At 44.6% G+C, this 22,970-nt stretch overlaps 1 protein-coding gene across 1 annotated transcript; it reads left to right on the top strand.

The window, feature by feature from the left end:
• Positions 1-8,498: 8,498 nt before the first annotated feature.
• Positions 8,499-14,584, top strand: UCP3 (uncoupling protein 3). Its single transcript, XM_077113610.1, has 7 exons — positions 8,499-8,746; positions 9,707-9,927; positions 10,483-10,693; positions 10,968-11,168; positions 12,123-12,224; positions 12,769-12,949; positions 14,308-14,584. The coding sequence occupies exons 2-7, from the start codon at positions 9,802-9,804 to the stop codon at positions 14,420-14,422; spliced, it is 936 nt and encodes a 311-aa protein (XP_076969725.1). The 5' UTR covers positions 8,499-8,746; positions 9,707-9,801; the 3' UTR covers positions 14,423-14,584.
• Positions 14,585-22,970: the final 8,386 nt, after the last annotated feature.

The following is a 22,970-nucleotide window of genomic DNA, read 5'->3' on the forward strand; positions in this document are numbered from 1 at the left end:
TTCTGGGGACGGAGTCAGAGCAGATAGATGTAGTCCCGCCCTCAAGAAGCTGCAAAGCTCCCAAAAGAATTGAAAACAGGGACTCTGACAGATATATGTACACCAGTGTTGATGGCAGCATTATTCACCTTAGCCAAAAGGTGGAAGCAATGTAAATGCCCATCAACAGATGAGTGGATAAACAAATTGTGATATATTGGTATCATGGAATAGTATTCAGCTGGGAAAAGAAATGAAGTTCTGATACATGCGACATCATGGATGAACCTGTTGAGTGAAACAAGCTGGACACAAAAGGACAAATATTGGTGATCTCACGTGAAATAATTGAAATATGCAAATTCAGACAGACAGAAATTAGATTGCAGGTTATCATGGGGGTGGGGAATAGGGAGTTAATGCTTAATGGATAGAGTTTCCCTTTGGGGTGATGGAAAAATTTTGGAAATGGATAATGGTGATGGGAGCACAATATTATGAATGTTATTAACACTACTGAATAGTATACTTGAAAGTAGTTAAAATGAGAAATTTTAGGAATATATATATATAAATAACCACAATAAAATTAAGAGAAAAACAAGAACAAAAAACTTTAAAAATATAAAACAAATTTAAAGAAAAGAAGCTCCCAGGCTGCAGTAAGCTGAACGCTCCCTGAGTGCTCCCTCTGAGTTTCTCTAAGGCCTAAGCTCGTGTTGCATGACCATAAACCTTCAGCTTCCTAAGACATACAAGAGTGAGGGCTTGGGGTGATGGACCATTCTAACAGAGGAACAGGCACAGAGGCCACAACCCACTTAATGAACAGGTCAAAGAGCTTGGATTTCATGACTGGTGACCATGGAGCCCTACCCCACCCCTAATCACCTGCCTTCTGCTGCCCAGTCCGTCTGGCAGGGCCCCAGTAGGGTTGAGGATGTGGGTATCAGAGTCTTTGGGAAGATGTAATGCTGCTTTTCTGCATCTACAAAAAATATCCCAAAATAAGGGAAAGAGTCTCTATCCCTCATCTGCTCAGAACTACAGTGGCAAAGAGTGCAGGGGTGAGAGCACACCCTTGAGCCAGCAGGGGATGGGGTTCTGTCCTGTCTCCATCTCTCAGAAGCTGAGGGCTGTCATGTGAATTATTGTGCCCCCCAAGGATCAGCACCCTGAAAGGGACTGTAAAAGGTGCTTGTTTAAATTGACTTTTACTTAAATAAAGCAATGGTTCTCAAATTTAATGTGCATAAGAATCACCTGAATAGTTGTTAAAAAAAAAAGATTCCTGGACTCCATCCCCAGAGATGGGGATTCACAGGTGGAGATGGAAGCCTTTGAATTTGCATTTCTAACTAGCTTCCAGGTATGTCAATGCTGTTGGTCCAAGGATCACACTCGCTAGCATAAAACATCTAGCACCTCACAAAAGCAGGTTCTCAATGAATGGGTGGGCCCTTCTCCCCTTCCCTGCCATTGCCCACACAACAAAAATGAGGTACCTAAACCTGGCATTTAGTGTCTGGCCCTACACTGTCTCTCCTCTCCTCCCACTAGCCAGACCAGTGCATCATATGCCGCTTGCTGCCCATTGTTTGGGTTCCTACTATTTATCCTTCCCTTACCTCCTACCTGCCCCGCTGCAATTCACCCCACCACCAAATTAGCATTTTCGGGTGGAGCTCAGAACTGGCTTCCTGTGAGGATCCCTCCCAATCTCAGCAGCCCCTTCCCTTCTAACAGTAACTCTACTGCCTGTTCTGCTGGCATTTAGGGTGGGACCTGAACCAAGAACAGGAACAGGACAGGAATCGCCCAGGCTTTGTACATGCGTGTCTGGACTTCTAACTGCCCCATGCTCATGTGTATGTACCCAAGTCTAGAAATGACTCTTCCTCTGCCCCACTCCTCCCTTCCTCTTTCTGTTGTCACCTGGGTCCCAGGTCCCAGCATGCCCAATCCTTACCCTCAGTTTCTACAAGTGGGGCCTGCAGCAGCTACTCCAGGGAACCCTTCCCAACCTGTCCCCATACACCCTCCCTCAGCTTCCTTTGGCTCCAGCAGTGTCCATGCTGTCATGTCATACAGAGCAGCAGTCACAGCAGATAGACCCAAGGTACTTGACAATTTAGAGGAAGCTGGCGGTCAAGTTCCTCCCTTGCATTAGCTGTTTCCTCTGGGTAAATCATGGTCCCTCTTGAGACTCAATTTTCTCCTGTGTAAAATAAGCGTTAAAAAATTTAGAATCCTCAGCCATAAAAAGGAATGAAGTACTGATACATGCTACAACATGAATGAACCTTGAAAATATTATACTAAGTGAAAGAAGCTGGACACAAAAGACCATATATAAAATGACTCCATTTATATGAAATGTCCAGAATAGACAAATCCATGGAGACAGAAAGTAGATTACTAGTTGCTAGGAGCTATGGAGAGGGGAAAGGAAGTGTCTGCTCAGTGGTATGGAATTTCTTTTCATGGTGATGAAAATGTTCTAAGAATTGATAGTTGTGATGGATGTATAACTCTGTAAATATACTAAAAAACATTATATACTTTAAGTAAATGAATTGTAATATATGTGAATTATATCTCAATAAGGCTGCTATTCGAATCCTGATGGTACCTACCTCATAGGATTGTGAGAAATAGAAATAATATATGTAAAATTTCTAACACATACTAGGTACCAAGAAATGACAATCATCATCAGTATTATTAAGAGGACTCCTGGAGGAGCCCTGCCCAGCCTATCATGGGACCTTGGCCTTTAGACTCTCAAAGATGACAGGTCCAACCCCATATACGCTTGTCACTCAAGGTTTCTCTTCTTTCAGCAGTTTGAAGGAGCTATTTTAAAGAGCCAGAGTCAAGGAAATTGAACCAGATCTGAAACTCACTGACCTTCCCCCTCACCTCCCTGTCTCTTACAACAAGTCTCATGTCAAGTGATCTAGCCTGTCAATCAGATTTTCTAGGATAAAGTTTCAGGTCAGCTGGAGTGTATAAAGGTTGGTGCCAAGCCCGAGGCAGTAGAGAGAACAGTGAATGGCAAGGAGGGGCATACACATCCCTGCTGCTGCCCTCCTAGGATGGAGCCCTAAGGAGCCTTAAGGAGCCTCTGTGCTCCCCCTGCCCTGGCTGAACTCCCAGGTAAGACCCCAATCTCTTCCTCCTGCTCCCCTCTTTCTCACCCTTTCCATGACTTTTAGAGACTTACAGCAACCCAGAAGCTGGCAAGGACCACTAGCTAGCCTGTCAGAGGTGATAGAGATTGAGTCCAGCCCCGACCTTGCCAAGATGAGGAAACTGCAGCCCTGATGAGGGAGCTGTGCCCAAGATCACACAGGTCTCTGCTACAGAGCTGGGACTCAAACCAGCCACCTGTGTCACTCACCCAAAATTCATTTCCCCCTTGCTCAGCTGGTTGCCACTGGTGTGATTTTACAAATCCCCATAGAGATAAAATGGCTTTTCCCTTAGTCTGGCCCAGAAACCTCAGGATTTTTCCATATCATGAAGCTCTCTCCCCATGAAGATCCTAGGCCCCTCTTCTTGAGCAGGGATGGTGGGATCATCTATGGCCTGAAGCCTGGCCCAGATCATATGATGGGAGGTTTACAGAACCTGCAGGGACTCTTCATCCAGGGGCTTCCTCAGAGGGATGCTGTAGAAGCTTTGCCAGGGGAGGTGGGTCAGAGATGGAGAGGCAATATGGCATCAGGCAGGTGTCTCAGAATGGGGTGCTCTGACCCCTGCTTCAGAACTACCTAGAGGAACTTGTTTTTAATGCAGATTCCTGGACCCAACCCTAGACACAAACCAGGATCTCTGGGGCTAAGGTTTGAAAATCCACCTGGTAAACAAGTAGTTCAAGGGATCCTGAAGCTCTCACTGATATCTGAGACTCACTGGGCAGTGAACGGGCACAGGTTTGGATGTCAGACAAAACCAGGGCTCCAATCCCAGTTGCCTCACCTCAACTGTATGACTAGCTGAAGCTTTAAAACCTCAGGTCCCTTGTTTATAAAATGGGGAGAATAATAACAACTCCCTTAAAACCTTATAAAGGGATCAAATCAGTCAATGCCTACAAAGCCCTTAGCACAGTACCTGGTACAGGAAGTGCTCAGCAAACATTAACAGGCCACTACTACCCTAGGCCACTATCCCATCCCTCAGGTGCTTCAACAGAGCTGATTTGATGAGGATTCCACTGGACTTTCAATACCTGCCAGTAGCAAAGGTCTATTGTCTGCTATGGTTTCTTGAGTGCTAATTCAGGAGGCAGAAACAAGAGGCAATGAAGTTGGAGAGCACTGGCTTCAGGGGCAGCCCCTACTGCTCTCACCATTTTGGTCTGTACTCCCCACTACTAGAACAGTGAAAGTTCTAGAGCCTTCCCCACTTTCCCAGGTGTTGAAATCCTTCCCACCTTAAGGCCTAATTCATGTGACCCTCCTCTCACACCCATCGTGAAGTTTTCTCATTCCACCTCACAGCAAAGCCGATAGTCTCTCCCTCCTTTGATTCCCTTCTTGATTGCTCCTTCCCTGTGGCACTGGGGGCAGTCCATCTTGCACTACAGTTATTTCTGTGTATATGAGATGCCCCCACAGATTCACTGAGAGTTCCTTGAGAGTAGGCCCACATATTGCATTTTTGCCCCTTCTCTGGATTTCCCAGAGTGCCTAACAGAACCTGGCTGGGAGAAGGAAGTGTAGTCTCATCAATGTGTGCTGATTTTTAACTGATTTGAACTCCTAGCTTCACCCCTCAAGGGAATGATGTTAGGATGGACTTGGATAGGGATGATAAGAGGTTCCACTAATGTCTCCATCCATTCTTTCAACTCTTCTAGACACTGGGGTTACAGCAGTGGACAAAGCAGACCAAGTGGCTGCTCCCTTGAACATAGTGTTCTAGTGGGAGAGCTAGGCAGTAGACAAGCTCAAGGGATGGTTAGTGCTATGAAAAAGAGTGGAGGAGGAGAAGAGGATAGAGTGATGGGGAATTTTTACACTATATTGAACACTTAGTGAAGGCCTCTCCAAAGAGATGACATTTGAGAAAAATCTAAAGGAATTGAGGAATTCAGACTTTGTTCTCCTAAAGGAATTCCTAAAGGAATTGAGGAATTCAGTAAGATAGGAAGCCATTGAATAATTTTTAAGGCAAGGCAATGACATGATATGACATACGTATGCTTAGACAGTAGATTAGATCCCCATCTGGAAATCTCCTGCATCTGTTGTCCAAGCCCAATATTCCAGAACTGGAGCATAATATCCTTTATACCTCAATGCCCCTTAAAATGCCTACAATCATGACATGTAAATTGTATCTCAGTTCTAAGAGTTTAAAAAATAAAATAAAATCTTAATACAAATTCATGCTGAAAAGGATCAAAATAAAAGCTCCCCTTCCCACAGGGCAGGATTTAAAATCTATCCCTCTACACTGATGAGTTCCAGCCTCAGCCCATCCTCCCCCCTCCACCTCCTTCATCCTCTTTGGCTAATTTAACACCTCTTTGACTTCCTGACTTGAATGTGAGCTCCCTGAGGACAAGAGATGGACTGCATTCATTCCCTATTTTTTCTTCCCCAGTGCCTAGCGTAGTGGTCAGCAAGATAATCATAGCTTAGGAGGCTCCTTCCTAACAACAGTCTCTGCTGGGGAGGGTGGCAGCAAAAATGGATCCAGGGTGCCTGAGTGGGAGGGTAGGGGTTAAGGAGACAGCCAGAGAGACGGAATTGTAGATTGTAGTGCTGAAAGTAGCCTCAACAGTCAAGCCAACTCACCTGGGACAGAATAGTCTCTTCAATAAATGGTGCCTAGAGAATTGGATATCCACATGCGAAAGAATGAAAGAGGATCCATATCTCACAGTACCATGCTGTTTTGACCACTGTAGCTTCATAATATGCCTTAAAGTCAGGTAGTGTGAGACCTCCAACTTCATTTTTTTTTCCTCAGGATACTTTAAGTTATACAGGCACCCTGCCCTTCCAGATAAATTTGGTTATTGATTTTTCTGTTTCTGAAAAGTAAGTTGTTGGGATTTGGATTGGTATTGCATTGAATCTGTAAATCAATTTAGGTGAATTGACATCTTACCTATATTTAGTCTTCCAATCCATGAACATGGTATGCCCTTCCATCTGTTTAGATCTTCTGTGATTTCTTTTAACAATCTCTTGTAGTTTTCTTTGTATAGGTCTTTTGTCTCTTTAAATTTAGTCCTAAATATTTTATTCTTTTGGTTGTAATTGTAAATGGAATTTGTTTTTGATTTCCCCCTCAGATTGTTCATTACTAGTGTATAGAAACACTACATATTTTTGAGTGTTGATCTTGTAACCTGCCACTTTGCTGTACTCATTTATTAACTCTAGTATTTTTGCTGCGGATTTTTCAGGGTTTTCAACATATAGAATCATATCACCTGCAAACAGTGAGAGTTTTACTTCTTCCTTTCCAATTTTGATGGCTTGTATTTCTTTTCTTGTCTAATTGCTCTGGCTAGAACTTCCAGCACAATGTTGAAGAACAGTGGTGACAGTGGACATCCTTGTCTTGTTCCTGATCTTAGGGGGAAAGCTTTCAGTTTTTCCCCATTGAGGATGATATTAGCTGTGGGTTTTTCATATATTCCCTTCATCATGTTGAAGAAGTTCCCTTCTATTCCTATCCTTTGAAGTGTTTTTAACAGGAAAGGATGTTGAATTTTGTTGAATGCCTTTTCTGCATCAATCGAGATGATCATGTGGTTTTTCTGCTTTGATTTGTTGATATGGTGTATTACATTAACTGATTTTCTTATGTTGAACCATCCTTGCATACCTGGGATGAATCCTACTTGGTCATGATGCATAATTCTTTTAATGTGTTGTTGGATTCGATTTGCTAGAATTTTGTTAAGGATTTTTGCATCTATATTCATTAGAGAGATTGGTCTATAGTTTTCTTTTTTTGTAATATCTTTGCCTGGTTTTGGTATGAGGGTGATGTTGCCTTTGTAGAATGAATTAGGTAGTTTCCCTCCTCTTCAATTTTTGGAAGAGTTTGAGCAGGATTGGTACTAATTCTTTCTTGAATGTTTGGTAGAATTCACATGTGAAGCCATCTGGTCCTGGACTTTTCTTTTGGGGGAGTTTCTTAATGACTGATTCAATTTCTTTACTTGTGATTGGTTTGTTGAGGTCCTCTATTTCTTCTTGAGTCAAAGTTGGTTGTTCATGCCTTTCTGGGAAGTCGGCCATTTCAAGGGCATGAGATTTTGTAGGTTTGTTCAAAGTGATGCCTCGATAAATCCCAGAAGGTGTTGAAGAGTGAATAAAACAGTATATGCAAAGTCCCCTTGGGGGAATGGTGAGAAAGGCTGAAAATTCAACTTTCCCAAGTGGAGAATTCTTTATATTCTCACAAGCAGTGGGGACAACCAAAGCAATAGGCTGAGCCCCTAATCTTGGGTTTGTTCATATGAAACTTAACCCTGCAAAGGATAGGCAAAGCCTACTTAAAATTAGGCCTGAGAGTCACCCCAGGGGAACCTCTTTTGTTGCTCAGATGTGGTCTCTCTCAGCCAACACGACACGCAGAGTCACTGCCGTCCCCCTCTCTAGGTGGGACATGACTCCAGGGGTGTGGACCTTCCTGGCAACGTGGGACAGAAATCCTAGAATGAGCTGGGATTTGGCACCAAGGGATTGAGAAAACCTTCTCTACCAAAAGGGGGAAGAGAGAAATGAGAGAAAATAAAATGTCAGTGGCTGAGAGATTCCAAACAGAGTCAAGAGGTTATCCTGGAGATTATTCTTACACATTAAATAGATATCACCTTTTTAGTTCAGGCGTAACAGAGAGGCTGGAGGAAACTGCCTGAAAATGTAGAGCTGTTTTCCAGTAGCCATGTTTCTTGAAGATGATTGTATAATGATATAGCTTTCACAGTGTGACTGTGTGATTGTGAAAACCTAGTGTCTGATGCTTCTTTTATCTACCTTATGGACAGATGAGTAAAACATACAGATTAAAAGTAAATAAATAATAGGGGGAACAAATGTTAAAATAAATTTAGTAGATTGAAACGCTAGTGATCAATGAAAGGGAGGAGTAAGGGGTATGGTATGTATGAATTTTTTTTGTTTTCTTTCTATTTCTGAATTGATGCAAATGTTCTAAGCAATGATCATGATGATGAATATACAACTATGTGATGAAAAAAGAAGGAATGTTCATATTGTAGTTGATTGGTTTTATTAAAAAAAATTAAAAAAAAAAAAGTAGCCTTGAGAGGTGACCTGGCCCAGCCCCTATTTTCTGGCACCCTTTTTTTTAAAAAAAATTATTATTTATTTTTATTAAATGGTCAACTTGAAAACATTTTAAAAATCTTTAAAATGTTTAAAGATTTTTAACATTTGGAATCAAATGTTAAAAATTTGATTTTTAACATTTCTGTTTGGAATCAAACAGAAATGTTAAATTGATTTCTGTTTGGAATCAAATCGCTGGTTATCACGCCACTCATTTCTATTTTTTGCAGGTGGTTAAGCACTATTTACTTTGGAGATTTTTCTCAGACGGACATAAATGGAAAAGATGTGAGTTCTGTATCTGAAACCCCAGAAATAGATGTGCTGTCAATAACAACAAGAAAATGATTCCTGGTGTCTGAACCCATTTTCTTAACTATCGTCATCTAACAAAATTTCAACTTCAATTGTATGACACCCATCTTACCGCTAGCGAGCAGGTATGATATTCCCATTTACCTAAGAGAGGTTAAATGCCGCACCCAATGCTCTCCAATTAGTAGGCCATGAAGATAGGACCAAAGCCCAGGTTTTCTGACCACAGCTCCAGAATTCTTTCTATTGCCCTGTAGGGAAGGGTGCACTTTGCCACTTCACAATTCTGTGGGACTGGCTTTGGCTCTGAGGGATAGGACACCAAATAGGACCCCAGCATGCTAAGGGCACGTATGAGTTGTGGTGCCAGTGGATATGAAGAGCTAAGAGGTGGCATCAGCTCCAGAAGCCTGATGCACGGATGTCCAGAACTGCTTATGACAGTGTATCAGCTTCCCAAGAAGCCAAGGCCCAAATGAGACCCTCAGATGCAAACATGCCCTTGGCTAACCAGCGGTATGATGGATATGGGCACAAAGTGTGTGTTTATGAGTGTGTGTGTGTGTATGTTTGTGCATGCATGCATATACAAGTTCTAGAAGGGCAGGGGAGACCGCACATTCCCTTGACCCAAGAATGGTCTTCTTCTCTCTGAGAAGCTCATCTTTTCAGCTGAGAGGGGACGTCCTTGGAGGTGTGAGCAAAGACAGGACATGTGCCAAACCAGACAGATTAGCTGAAACTGCCCTTGCCCTCAGAGGAAGGACCCACTTCAGCCCCATTACCCTCAGAGCCCTCTGGGAAGGCAGAGTGGCAAAGCCACCTGGGACCAGTCTCCCTCTACCTTGGGGAATGCTGCAGTGTTAGGAGGAAAACAGCTTTAATCAGAAACCCTCTGATTAAAGGAATCACAAGCTGGAAGATTTTGTCTGTTTTGAGCTGAGGATTACAAGAGAAAAGGAATGGGAAAGTGACCAGTTATTATAGACCAGACTCACACAGCTTAAGCATGGCAATGCCAGGGGGCCAGACCAGAGAACACAGGTTCCATCTGCTTTCTCTGGCCTGTCTCTTACCTCCTGCAGCCTCCTCCCTGCACTAAAGCCCGGGGCTGCAGAGCACCTTCTCTTCTTGGGCCTCCCCTGGGCTCTGGAGGGACTGGGAAGAGCCTTCTGGAACCATGGTTGGACTGAATCCATCAGAGGTGCCTCCCACAACAGCTGTGAAGCTCCTGGGGGCAGGCACGGCAGCCTGTTTTGCTGACCTCCTCACCTTTCCACTGGACACAGCCAAGGTCCGCCTACAGGTAGGTGCCCTTTGCCAAAGGTCATTGCTCACATCAGAGAAGGACTCAGTTGCCACCACGACTGCACTGTCTGCTGACATCCTCTGACACAGACGCTGATCTGATCACTCCCTCCACTGCTTAAGGCACTCCCTTTGCACCTTTCTATCACCATTGCTCAGAGGAAAAATAAAATATATATATATACACTTACAAATTCCTTGGCATGATGTGACAGGACCCATCATGGCCTCCTCTTTTGTAAACCGTCAAGTGTGAGGTAAAGGTAAGGAATTGCCTCTGTGACCTTGGGTAAACCACGGACTGCGTGTAAAATGGGATGAATAATCTGCCCCGCTGATCAGTTCTGAGGAGCAAATGCCACATCATGCATAACAACACTGCTTTGTGAACCGTAAAATGCTGCCAACCTTCGCTGCCTGTCCTGCTAGGGGATGGCTGCAGTCATCCCGTTTGTTCCCAGGGTCCAGCCAGGCAGGTCGAGCCCCTCTCAGGTTCCCTGTGCATACCACCCCTTCCCGCCCCACCTTCACGCCGCTGCCGCTTGGCCCTCAGATCCAGGGGGAGAAGCAGGCGGCCTGGGTGACCTGCAGCGCTCGGTACCGCGGTGTGCTGGGCACCCTCCTCACCATGGTGCGCACCGAGGGCCCCCGCAGCCCCTACAACGGGCTGGTGGCCGGCCTGCAGCGCCAGATGAGCTTCGCCTCCATCCGCATCGGCCTCTACGACTCCGTGAAGCAGTTCTACACCCCCAAAGGATCACAGCGTGAGTGCCTGGGCTGGACAGAAGCAGAATCTAGACATGTGGGTTAGAAGACAGGGCAGTCCGGACGCTGAGAAACAGAGCTGGGGCCTGGGGACGCTGGTAACATGTTCGTGAGGAGACTGAATGGCCAGCAAGGAAGCTCCAAAAACCAAATCCAAGAAAAGAGCTCAGGCATTGGGCAGGGGCAGCCCCATGAAGAACAGCATAAATCCCACTGGGGTGTTTGATTCAGGACACTGGCCCACCCCTCTCTTCTTCCTCTCCATCTCCTCAGACTGCAGCGTCGCCACCCGGATTTTGGCTGGCTGCACCACAGGGGCCATGGCGGTAACCTGTGCCCAGCCCACAGATGTGGTGAAGGTCCGATTCCAGGCCAGCATACAGATAGGTCCCAGGGGTGACCGGAAATACAGTGGGACTATGGATGCCTACAGAACAATCGCCAAAGAGGAAGGGGTCAGGGGCCTGTGGAAAGGTTGGTCTGGGTGCCGTGCTCCAGTCTTTCCTAGGGATGGGGCAGGGAAGCAAGCAAGGCGGGGCCTCCAGCATGGTGCTATTCCAGTGGTTCCAAAAGAACAGAGGGAAATGGGATATTTAGGTCGGATCTCAAGGCTAACTAGATTCCAGATGTGTGGAGATGGAAGGGAAAGGACGTCCAAGAAAAGGTCTAAGGTTGGTAACTGCAGGGCACAGAGAAGAAACAGGTACAGCAGCAATCGGAGGGGCACACCAGTGAGGCGTACGGGGCAGGGAGAGGTGGGGAGGAGGAGTCTTCCTTAGGAGCAAAGACTTCAGAATTCTCCTCGGGTCTACACAGTGGCCACCCTGACAAATGCTGGAATATCTCCCATATGTGGACCTGGGGTCACATGAGCCCTTGCAAAAGAAACAAGTGACCCCACAAAGTGTTTAGGAGCCTATTGGCTTAAGGATGGGGCACCTGGGTCATAGCCTGGCTCTGCACTTACTTGCATGTGTCCTCCCAAACCTGAGTCCTCATCTGTGAAATGAGGGGGTTGGACCTGCCTCTCTCCAAGTGCCCTGTCAGTGACACCTACTATTATACTCTTCCCACAGCCTGGCCTCCCTCCTGCAAAGAAAGACTTCCTTTCTGGCTCCAGATTGATCTCAGGGAAGCATATTCTAATTTTAACAACTTTTGCCAATTGTCCTCCAAAATGTGGCCCAGACAAACACAAATGGGCTTCTCTGTTTTCTGTCCCTAATGAGGACATGGACAATCCAAGAGTTGTTAAATGCTAGAAAGGAAGGTATGGAATCTGCTCAGCTGGGGTGGGCTCCTCTGGCTGGAATGGGGCACTCTGCCACCCAAATTGAGTAACTGGGAGAAATTACTTCTGTGGCGTTGCAGCTAGGGTGCCCAGTTCTCCCATTCCCCATTCAACAGCCCCATCCCCACTCCTAACAGGAACTTTGCCCAACATCACAAGGAATGCCATTGTCAACTGTGCTGAGATGGTGACCTATGACATCATCAAGGAGAAGCTGCTAGACTATCACCTGCTGACCGGTGAGGCTGTGGGCTCTAGGCTGAAATAGCCTCCTCGCCACAGCCTGCCTACCCTGCCCAGAGCCCTGTGGGCCCCAGGAGGGAGGGAACCTGGTATCCTCTTAAGAGTGGATACCACCCAGAGGCAAATGGGCAGTGGGGGTGGGAGTGAGGGTGGGGGGTGGCAGTCCCAGTGTTAAAACCAGTACATTATTGTGATGAGTAAGAAGGGACCCTGGACTTGGAGGCAAGAGACCAAGGTGCCAGCCCAGCTCCTCCTCTTGCCATGTGGGGGTCATTCACCTTCTCTGGCTTCAGTTTCCTCATCTAGCAGATGAGGTACTTAGGCTGTAAACTTTCCAGTTCTTGGATGTAATGGTTCTATTTCTCCAGGATTTACCAAGTTCTCAGGCCTGGGCACTGTGGGAGACACGGGAAATGCTGTTCTTACTCTCGAGGAGGTCAGAGTGCACTTGGTGTCCAAAGATGAACACACACAGGACAGAAAGCAGGCATACTCCCCCGTCTCACAACCTGATGTTTGTTCCTTCCCTTCCTTCTACAGACAACTTCCCCTGCCACTTTGTCTCTGCCTTTGGAGCTGGCTTCTGTGCCACAGTGGTGGCTTCCCCAGTGGATGTGGTAAAGACCCGGTATATGAACTCACCCCCAGGCCGGTACTACAGCCCCCTAGACTGCATGCTGAGGATGGTGGCCCAAGAAGGGCCCACAGCCTTCTATAAAGGGTGAGCCTCCTCTCCTCCTTCAGCAGACAATTTATATCTCCTGATGTTAGAGTAGACACAACCAGCAAACAGAAGTCACTGTAAGTTCTCAAGCCTGGGAATGACACGATGAAACTCTCCTTCAGTTGACAGATTGTTCCTCTTCTATACGTGCCTCTGTCATTTCAGTCTTCAGCTGTAGCCACTGGTCTCAGTTTACTCTTTCACTCATTTAGTATGTATTGAGCATCTTACACATGCCAGGCCCTATGGGATGCTTCCCGCAAAGAGCAGCAGGCAGCTATGTAACATTTATTGAGCACTTGCTGGTACTGGGTCCTGTGCTGTGTGCTTCATAACATTAATTCATGTCATACTCGTGACACTGAGCCAGGAAACTGACGCTTAGATAAAGGTAGAAACTGGTAGATCCAGGATTGAAGTCAGATCTGACTCCAGTGTTCACAGTGGTGGCCTTTTCACTATACCCCTGTGAGGGGGCTCAAGGAAAGGCCATGGCCTGAGGTTACGGTGCCCCAGTTGAGTCCTACAGAGTGAAGAGCAACTGGCCAGGCAAAGAAGAGAGCAGGGGATATTCCAAGTAGGGGAGTAATAGGTGCAAAGGCATGGAAGAGGGCCTGGCATCCTCAGGGCACTTCAAGCAGCTGAGCCTGGCAGGGGCAGAGGGCACAAGTAGGGGGGGTGTGGAGAGTGAGGCTGAAGAGCAGGGCAGAGCTGAGGCAAGGACTCTCTCACAGGATCACTTGTTGACAGGACAGGTAGGCTCTCTGGAGATTAGCTAGATGTGGTGCCACAACTGGGCCCATGCTGGGGAAAGCCCTGGGTGTGGAGCTTCAGTTCAGATGGGGGGAGGACTGTCCCAGCCTCAAGGTGTCCTGGCAGGGGCCTCTAGGGGGTGGCCCCTCAGCATGTAAATGACCCTGAGGCCTCTCCCTTGGCACACACCCAGCGGCAGGGTGGAGTCAGAGCAAACAGAACTCATTTAAACCCCATCTCTGACATTTACTAGCTGTATAGTTTTAGTTGAATTACTTAAACTCCCTGTTCCTCCGTTTCTGAAAATGAAACCTGACAACAATGATCACTACCTAATAAGACTGTAGTAAGAATTGCCTGAGATAATATGTATGAACAGCAGTCTGGTTCAAAATAAATGTTAGTTTTCTTTCCTTTCCTGATTCCAACTTCTACCTGAATTCCTCCAGCAGAAAAAGAAAAGGCTGAACAGGTCTCAGAAAATGTGCAAGACTAAAAGCACGCCGGGCCCAGCAGCACGTCTGCTGTGAAGCAGGGGGCAAGGGGAGGTCTGCTTCTGTCTCTAAGCCTACTCCAGCTAACATTTTGGTTTTCCTCATCAGATTCACACCCTCCTTTTTGCGTTTGGGAGCCTGGAATGTGATGATGTTTGTAACCTACGAGCAGCTGAAACGGGCCTTGATGAAAGTGCAGATGTTACGGGAATCTCCATTCTGAACTGGCAAGAAGACCACTTTGTACTTGACGGGTGTGAAGCCAGTTCAGAGTGGGATAAAATAGTGTGTCCATGCACACAGGGACAGAGACCCCCACATGTTTACAGAACTGTTTTCTTCCTGCTGATTCAAGAAACAAAAGTAAAAGAAGAGAAAGGATTCCTGATTCCAGTCTTTGTCTTAAGAACACCTTGGTTTTGCACTGGCAAGATGGAAAATAAATTATATTAATTTTTGAAGCCCATTAAAACTGAATGTCTAACATTTAGGCAAAAGAAAATAAATCAAAACATCCATTTGGATAAAATGGAAATTTGCAAACTCATGTCCCCTGAAAATCTGATTAGACAATGAAGTAGAAACAGGAAAGACTGCAAGCACGGGCCATGTGTGGAAATGCAGTTCAGGTGGAAATCTGCTAAGGAGGGACACTGCAAAAGCAATGCAAAACTTGGGATTGCAGTCTTCAATTAACCATGAATCACCAGCCATATTTGTAATGTGTCTGCTATGTAGAATCCACTAGGATACTAGAAAGTGTAAGAAAAACAGAGAAAACCTAGAACCTGTGCCAAAGGAGCCCTGCTGAGCCGCTGGGAGGCTGAGGCTCACACATCTTCCCTGATGACATTGAAGAATCCAGAGGACACTTCTGTCCTCTTTCCTGTAAAATGGGAGTGATCTCGTCCCTGCCTGCTTCATAGGGGTGTTGTGATGGTCAAGTGAGAAGCTGGACATGAATGTGCTTTATAAAAGCTAAAAATCTGTGCAATGTACAGACAATGTAAGGACAGTGCCATGGAAAAGATGTTGTTGGGAATTGCTAGGGAGGTTGTTTGTTTGTTTTGCTAAGGAAGTTTTTGAAAGACATGATTGTGTAAAGGTGAGACCCAAAGAACCAGGAGTGGAGGGTGGGGGTGGGGGTGGTGACAGAAGTTGAAGTGAAGCTGCAGGAACCCCAGCTCCATGCAGCCCCCACGTTATGGCTGGGATGTAGGTGCCTTGAAGGGCTGTTAGGCTTTGGGAATAGAGGTTGTTACCTGGCTGAGAGCCCAAAGTAGCAGGACTTAGAATTTTGGGGAAATTATTGTGACATAATAAAGGAATTCACACCTTGGCTGTGGGAGTAACAACAGCCACTTTTCTGCTTTCTCTTTCTTGGATAGAATTTTCCCTTCTCGCTCAGTCTTCTTGTTTGTTACTTTTGGTCTCTATCCTGCCTGGCAGGCCATCTGGCCCCTACACCCATGCTTCCTTCTGCTCCCTCTTGCCCACTGTGGGTCTGCAGGCTAGTTGCTCTACCTTTTAGGGTTTTACCTCTGACTTCTGGTGAAAGGCTGCGTAGAACCAGATGATTTAAGGCTCTAAGGCCTGCAATTGCAAATGCTGAGAAACAGCTTCCTCCAAGCCACCACTTGCAGGCTCTTTCTAATCCTGGCCCCCATGCTGAAGCCAGGGGCTTGAACTCCTGAGCAGTTCAGACCACCAGCCAAGGCCTACACAGGAGGGCACAAGACGCCTCTGTCCTATAGCATTATAGCACTTGGAGACTCTGACAAAATGCCTGCATATCTTCATTTATTTCCATGCCTGCCTGTTCTTGTTGCCTTCTTTCCCCCCTCCTAGGAAGGAGCCTTCTTGAAGATGACATTTCTGAAGTGATAGAAAAAGAAGTGAAAGAAATGAGGGTAACACATCATTCCCTTCATACTTAAGACAACATCTTTCAAAGTGACAACAGGAACCCAGAATGCCAGCATCATTTTCTGCCTCGAGGCAGCATTGGGTGGCTCTGATGATAGTCAGAACTGGGTTCTAACCTCCTTACTGGCAGCCTAACCACCAGAAATCTGAAGGGGAGGCAAGATGGTGGCTTAGTGAGGTGTGGAACTGGTCCATCCTCCAGAGCAGCTAGTAAATAGCCAGGAACAGGACAGAACAACTGCTGGGGCCACATCAGTGACCGACACACAGCGTACACCAGTCTGCACAAGTTGAACCAGCTGTGACTCCACACAGAACTCTAGATACAATTGCAAGGCTTCTCAGGCTCCAACTGCCCCAGGCAAGGGCAGGATTAAGCTTGTCTGAGAGACCAAGTGGCTGGTCAGGTGAAAGGACTTAATTCCCTGGAGGCTGTGCCTTCCCCAGGAGAGGGATAGGGCCCAGCTCAGGTGGAACTGAACCTAACCCTAACCCTAACCCTCAAGGAATTCAGACCCCAGGGACTGGAAAATTGAAGTAATTAAGATCAACCTCCAACCTCACTTCTGTCTTGACCACGCCACAGAAGGGAGAGTCTGCTGAAGTTAAAGGCACCACATAACTTTACACTGGTGGGAAACCACAGGCAGATGAGAGCCATATACTGGGCAGGACAGGAAAAGAACAGAGTCTAGAGGCTTCATAGGAAAGTCTGTCAACCTGCTGGGTCTCACCCTCAGGGGAAACTGATGTAGGTGACTCTCCTCCTGAGAGGACGCCAGACCAATCTGGGAAAATCTGACTGGGTCTATAATATCTGAGTAGACCCTCCTAAAAAAAAGTGTGTGGGGGGGTCCATAGAGGTAGGGCAAGAAATAGAAAAACAAGAACTGAAAAATTCTGATCAGTTAAACAAAGCCTATGCTGGCAGTCTAAAACAAGCTGAACTGAATGTCAAAGAACAGATAAAGAACACCAGAAATCTCACATCTCAATGTCCTACCAGCAAAGTGGGACTAATAATCCCCACCTCATAGGCTTGTTCTGAGGACTGATATAAAGCACTTTAGAACACAGGAAGTACTCGGTATAGGTCACTTCCCTCCTTCTCTTCTCTGACTCCTCTGCACCTGGGAAAAGGTGAATATCCACTCATCCTAACTGCTTACCTAAATTTGAATTATAATTTGCAATCATTACCTAAACAAACTGGACAGTCCAATCAAAAACAAATTTTTTTTTAATTTAATGACTGATTTGGTTGGCCATATGGCTTTTAAATAAAACCCAATATTTTACAATTTCTCTTTATTTTTGTCTTGACTGATAAATGTGCAAAATCACCCTCAAACTCCGGTTCTTAGCTTGTAAGTTCCTGGGAAGCCAGACACTATATCTTCTTGAATTTCTTTGTAGCAATATTAACTCATCAGCTACCAGAAGAACTGTGCAGATGATGATGCTAAAAGAGAGGGAGATAAATTCTTCTAAGAATTACCTTTCTTGGGATCAGGAGTCTAAGTGACCTCTGATTCTAACCTTTTCAAGGAGGGAAAATAAGACTGGTAGGAGATATTGTGAAGTTTCCTGAGTAAGATACTAGATCTCTTTCCTAACTTCCTAAAGGCAGAGATTGAATCAGATGACCTAAGGTTCTGTGATTCCAATGACTAAGAACAGCTCCCTCTAAGCCACAGCACGACCTTTCTAGTCTGGCCCAAACTTCTGCCACCAGGAAGCCAGGAACATGAACACATGAGCAGGTGAGATCAACGGCTGAGGCCCACATGGAGAGGCCCACCCCACCCCACCACCCACAGACATCCACTTCCGTCAAATCATTCGAAATAAATCTGCTTTCTCTCGAAATCTTCTAGTATATCAGGCAAAAAATGAGGTAGTTTGGGAGCTGACTCAGTAATATTAGTGGCATCATGGGCAGTTTGCTTCACAGAAATCGTGTTAAGTCAAAGTAATATTTTTAAAAGTATTTTATTTAGGATGAATGAATGTTAAGTTCAGAAATGTAATTATGTCTCTATAGATGAGTCAATTTATGTTAAGGCCAAACTACAGAGTGCCATGCGAATTAAGATATTCATTGTGCATACATTATGAGCCACATATTGTACTAAATGCTGAATTGAACAAGGCCAGTTCTGACTTCAAGGACTAGGGTGAAGGATGGTGGGGCAGGAGAGGCAAATACCATCAATCACCGTACAGAGCGGTAAGAGCTACATTAGAGGTAAGCACGAGGCACTTGAGAGCAGGAACACAGATGAAGGTCGAGAGAAGCTTCTTGGCTGAAGTGACATCTAAATCTAAAGGACACCCTCCACGCAAAGGAGGGTGAGTGAAAGTCACTCCAGTTAGAGAGATGGGCTTGAGCAAAAGCCCAGAAACAAGGCAGGAAGAAGGTACATTCAGGGGATTTCCAGCTGTTCAGTTTGGCTGGGTTGCAAACTTAAAGAGAAATAGCGAGAGAGACTTAGAGAGGAAAGCAAGGCTCAGAAAGGCAGTAGAAACCACACTTAGGAATTTGAATTTGTATTCTGAAGATAATCTGTAGCCACTGAAGTGTTTTAAGTAGGGATTAACTGGCTGCAGTGTGGAGAATGAATTTGTGCAGTGGACTCTGGTGGGAGGATGATGAGCCTGCTGTCAAAACCCAGGTGAGAGGAGACAGTGGCCCTAATTATGGGGCTGGCAGTGGGATTGAGTGAACAGAATAGTAATAAAACCAGTAGCACTTGGTAAGGTTCAATTTGGCAGGAAGTAGTGAGGGGAGGGAGAAAGGGATGATACTTCTATGTTTTAAATAACATAGAAATATCTCAAAAACATCCTTAACAAAAGGTTTCCTGGCTTCTGAACCAGACTGCTTCAGTAGCAGTGGACTCACCATCTCCACTGGTCCCAGTGGATGTTCTACTGGACAGCCCTGCCTGGGAGAGCACAGCCTAATAATAAGCCATATTTACTGTCTTACTTCTGTTATGTCTTGGACATAGGCTGGGTTTTTGACATACTTATGGAACTTAGGTGGCCCTTTGATGAGCTCCTACAGCCCAGGTCACATTGTTTTATATCTTGTAGTCCACCTATCTCACTGTGCCACTAGTCTGTAAGTTCCTTATGGGTATGCACAGGGTCATGTTTACAGTTGCATCCCCCTGCCTTTAGTGGAGTGCCTGGGGCATTGCAGAATGAATGAATGAATGAAGTGTTCAAATATTTAAAAAAAAAACCCTCTTCCTGAAAAGCCAAAAACACTGAGTAATCTATTTTTGCAGGGCTGGGAATCTCTTCAGTATATGAGTATATGTCAAAGTTCATGCAAAAAAATTAGTATAGTCCAGTCCTTGATATCAAACTTAGAATCCCAGCTGTGGGATTTAACACATTACAAGCCATGTTAAACATAAAACAACTATGCAATCCAGCAATTCCATTTTTGAATATTTTCCCAAAAGAAATTAAAGCACATGTCCAAAAATAGAATTACATGTGAGTGTCCATAAAAGCATTATTCATAATAGCCAAAAACTGAAAACAACCCAAATGTCTATCAACTGGTGAATTGACAAACGAAATGTTCCATGACCTTGTAACAGAATACCAATCAGCAATAAAAGGAATAAACTACTGATAAATGCATTAACATGGATGAACCTTAAAAAACATTATGCTAAGTGAAAGAAGCCAGTCATCAAAGACTACATTCCATTTATACGAAAAATTTAGAAAATTCAAAACTGTAGGGAAAGAAGATCAGTGGTTGTCTGCAGTTGGGGCCTCTTTGAGAGAGAAAAGAAATTGACTGCAAAAAGACACAATGGGATTGGCAGCAAGATGGCAGCATAATGAGCTGTGGAATTTGGTTTGTCCTCCAGAGCAGCTAATAAAGAGCCAAGAACAGTACAGATCAACTGCTTGGGGGACTGGTGAGCGGACACACAGCTTACACCAGTTTGGAACTGGAGGAATAGCTGAGATCCCATGCAGAACTTTAAGTCCCCCTAGCCATAGAGGCCTACACCTCACAGGCATGGCAGGCTGGTTCCCTGAGGAGAAAGGACTTTACTAGTAGCAAAGGCTTAGCTTCAACCAAGCTCCAATTGCAGAATTAATTATTAAATTCTGACTACTGGGTGGGCCACAGTGGCTCAGTGGCAGAGTTCTCACCTGCCATGCAAGAGACCTGGGTTCGATTTCCGGTGCTTGCCGATGTTAAAAATAAATAAATAAATAAATAAATAAATTCTGACTACTGAAGACAGGCCCTGACCACAAATAAACTTGGAATATGAACTAAAGGAATTAGGAGTTTTTGCTTGGCAGAGAGGGGGAAGGGTTGACAGAAAAAAACAAAAAAGAGGCTTTTTGAGTTAGACAGCACAAAATACTGGAAGAGAGCTGGACCCCAAGAAAAGGGGATATAAAGGCTGGAGATACCCAGAGCCATGTACCAACTCAAGTTCATGATTGGCAAACCTGAGGAGTGGGGGCTGGTTCTGATAAGACTGTTTGCCTTCTTTTACTCCATAACAGCTCATTAGATAAAACTGCAAGCTCCTCTCAGGCTCCAGCACTGCCCCAGGCAAGGGCAGAACGAAGGCATATCTGAGAGACAGAGTAACTAGTCATGTGTAAGGGGTTAATTCCCTAAGGAGCATATCTTCCCCAAGGAAAGGGGGAGGGGGAGGCCCAGCTCAAGTGGAGGCCCTCCTTCAGGGAATTCAGGCCCCAGGGGCTGGAAAACAGAAACAATCAAAGCCCACCTACTACTGCAGCCTCTGTCCCAACCATGCCTCAGGCAGGAAGAGTCTGCTAAAATTAAAGGCACCACATCACATTAAGCTTGTGAAAAGCTGAAGGCAGACAAGTACCACATGCTGGTCAAGATAAGAAAAGTAAAGAGTCTAGAGGCGTCATAGGAATGTCTGACAATCTGCTGGGTCTCACCCTCAGGAAAAACTGATACTGACTACTCTCTCCTCCTGAGACATGGGTCTGGAGCTTGTCTGGTCTGGAAAATCTGATTTGGGATCTACAATATTCGAGGAGACCCTCCTCAAAAAAAAAAAAAAAGTTTCTATATAGGCAGGGCAAGGAACAGAAAAACAAGAACTGAAAAATTCTGATCAGTTAAACAGAACCTATACTAGAAATAAATTGAGCTAAATGACAAAGAACAGATAGAGAAAAAAGCTATCCAGCAAGAAACCCTAAGTAGAAGAATGAAAACAGCCTTCAGAATAAACTAATAAAGGAAATCAAATGCCTAGATGCCTGCAAAAAATAATGAGTCATACTAGGAAAATTGAAGATATGGGACAGTCAAAGGAACAAATCAACATTTCAAATGAGATACAGGAGTTGAAATAAGTAATACAGGATGTTCAAACAGACATGCAAAATGTCATAAAAAATCAAATCTACAAGTTCAGGGAGGATATAAAGAAGACATTGGGTGAACATGAAGAACTCGAAAGTTTGAAAAAACAAATCACAGAACTTAAGGGAATGAAAGGCACAATTGAAGAGCTAAAAAAACTATGGAAACCCACAACAATAGATTTGAAGAGGCAAAATAAAGGATTAGTGAACTAGAGAACTTGATATCTGAAATCGGATACACAAAAGAAAATATAGGGAAAAGAATGGAAAAATATGAACAGGGTCTCAGGGAATTGAATGACAACATAAGCACATGGATATACATATTGTAGGTGTCCCAGAAAGAGAAGAGAAGGGAAAAGAAACAGAAAGACTAATGAAGGAAATAAACACTGAAAATTTCCCAACTCTTATGAAAGGCATTAAATTACAAAACCAAGAAGTACAGTGTACCCCAAACAGAATAGAGCCAAACAAACATATTCCAAGACACTTACTAATCAGAGTATCAAATGGCAAAGACAAAGAGAGACTTCTGAAAGCATCAAGAGAAAAGCAATCCATCACATACAAGGAATGCTCAATAAGACTATTTGTGGATTTCTCAGCAGAAACCATGGAGGCGAGAAGGCAGTAGTATGATACATTTAAGATTCTGAAAGAGAAAAACTGCCAACCAAGATTTCTATAGCCAACAAAACTGTCTTTCAAAAATGAGGGGGAGAAAAAATGAGGGGGAGATTAAAATATTTTCAGACAAATAATCACTGAGCGACTTTACAAGAAATACTAATGAGCACTATAAGCAGACAGGAAAAGGCAGGAGACAGAGGTTTGGAGAAAAGCGTAGAAATGAAGGCTATTGGTAAAGGTAAAAAGAGAAAAAAAAGTTAGATATGACATAAAATCCAAAAGACAAAATGGTAGAAGGAAGTACTGCCTTTACATTAATAACAGTAAATGTTAATGGAGTAAACTCCCCAAACAAAAGACATAGACTGGCAGAATGGATTGAAAAACAGGTCACATCTAAATGCTGTCTACCAGAGACTCACTTTAAACCTAAGGACAAAAATAGGTTGAAAGTGAAAGGTTGGGAAAAGATGTTTCATTCAAAGAACAACCAGAAAAGAGCAGGGGTAGCTATAGTAATATCCAACAAATTAGACTTCAAATGTAAAACAGTTAAAAGAGACAAAGGAGGACACTATGCATTAATAACAGGAACAATTCAACAAGAAGACGTAACAATCATAAATATTTAAGCATCAAGCCAGAGTTCTCCAAAATTCACAAGGCAAATACTGACAATACTGAAGGGAGAGGTAGACACCTCCACCAAAATAGTTGGAGACATCAATTCCCTGCTCTTATCAATGGATAGAACATCTATACAAAGGATCAATAAGGAAACAGACATTTTGGATAATATGATAAATGAA

The sequence above is a fragment of the Tamandua tetradactyla genome, chromosome 8 (assembly GCF_023851605.1).
Source record: "Tamandua tetradactyla isolate mTamTet1 chromosome 8, mTamTet1.pri, whole genome shotgun sequence".
Classification (NCBI taxonomy): domain Eukaryota; kingdom Metazoa; phylum Chordata; class Mammalia; order Pilosa; family Myrmecophagidae; genus Tamandua; species Tamandua tetradactyla.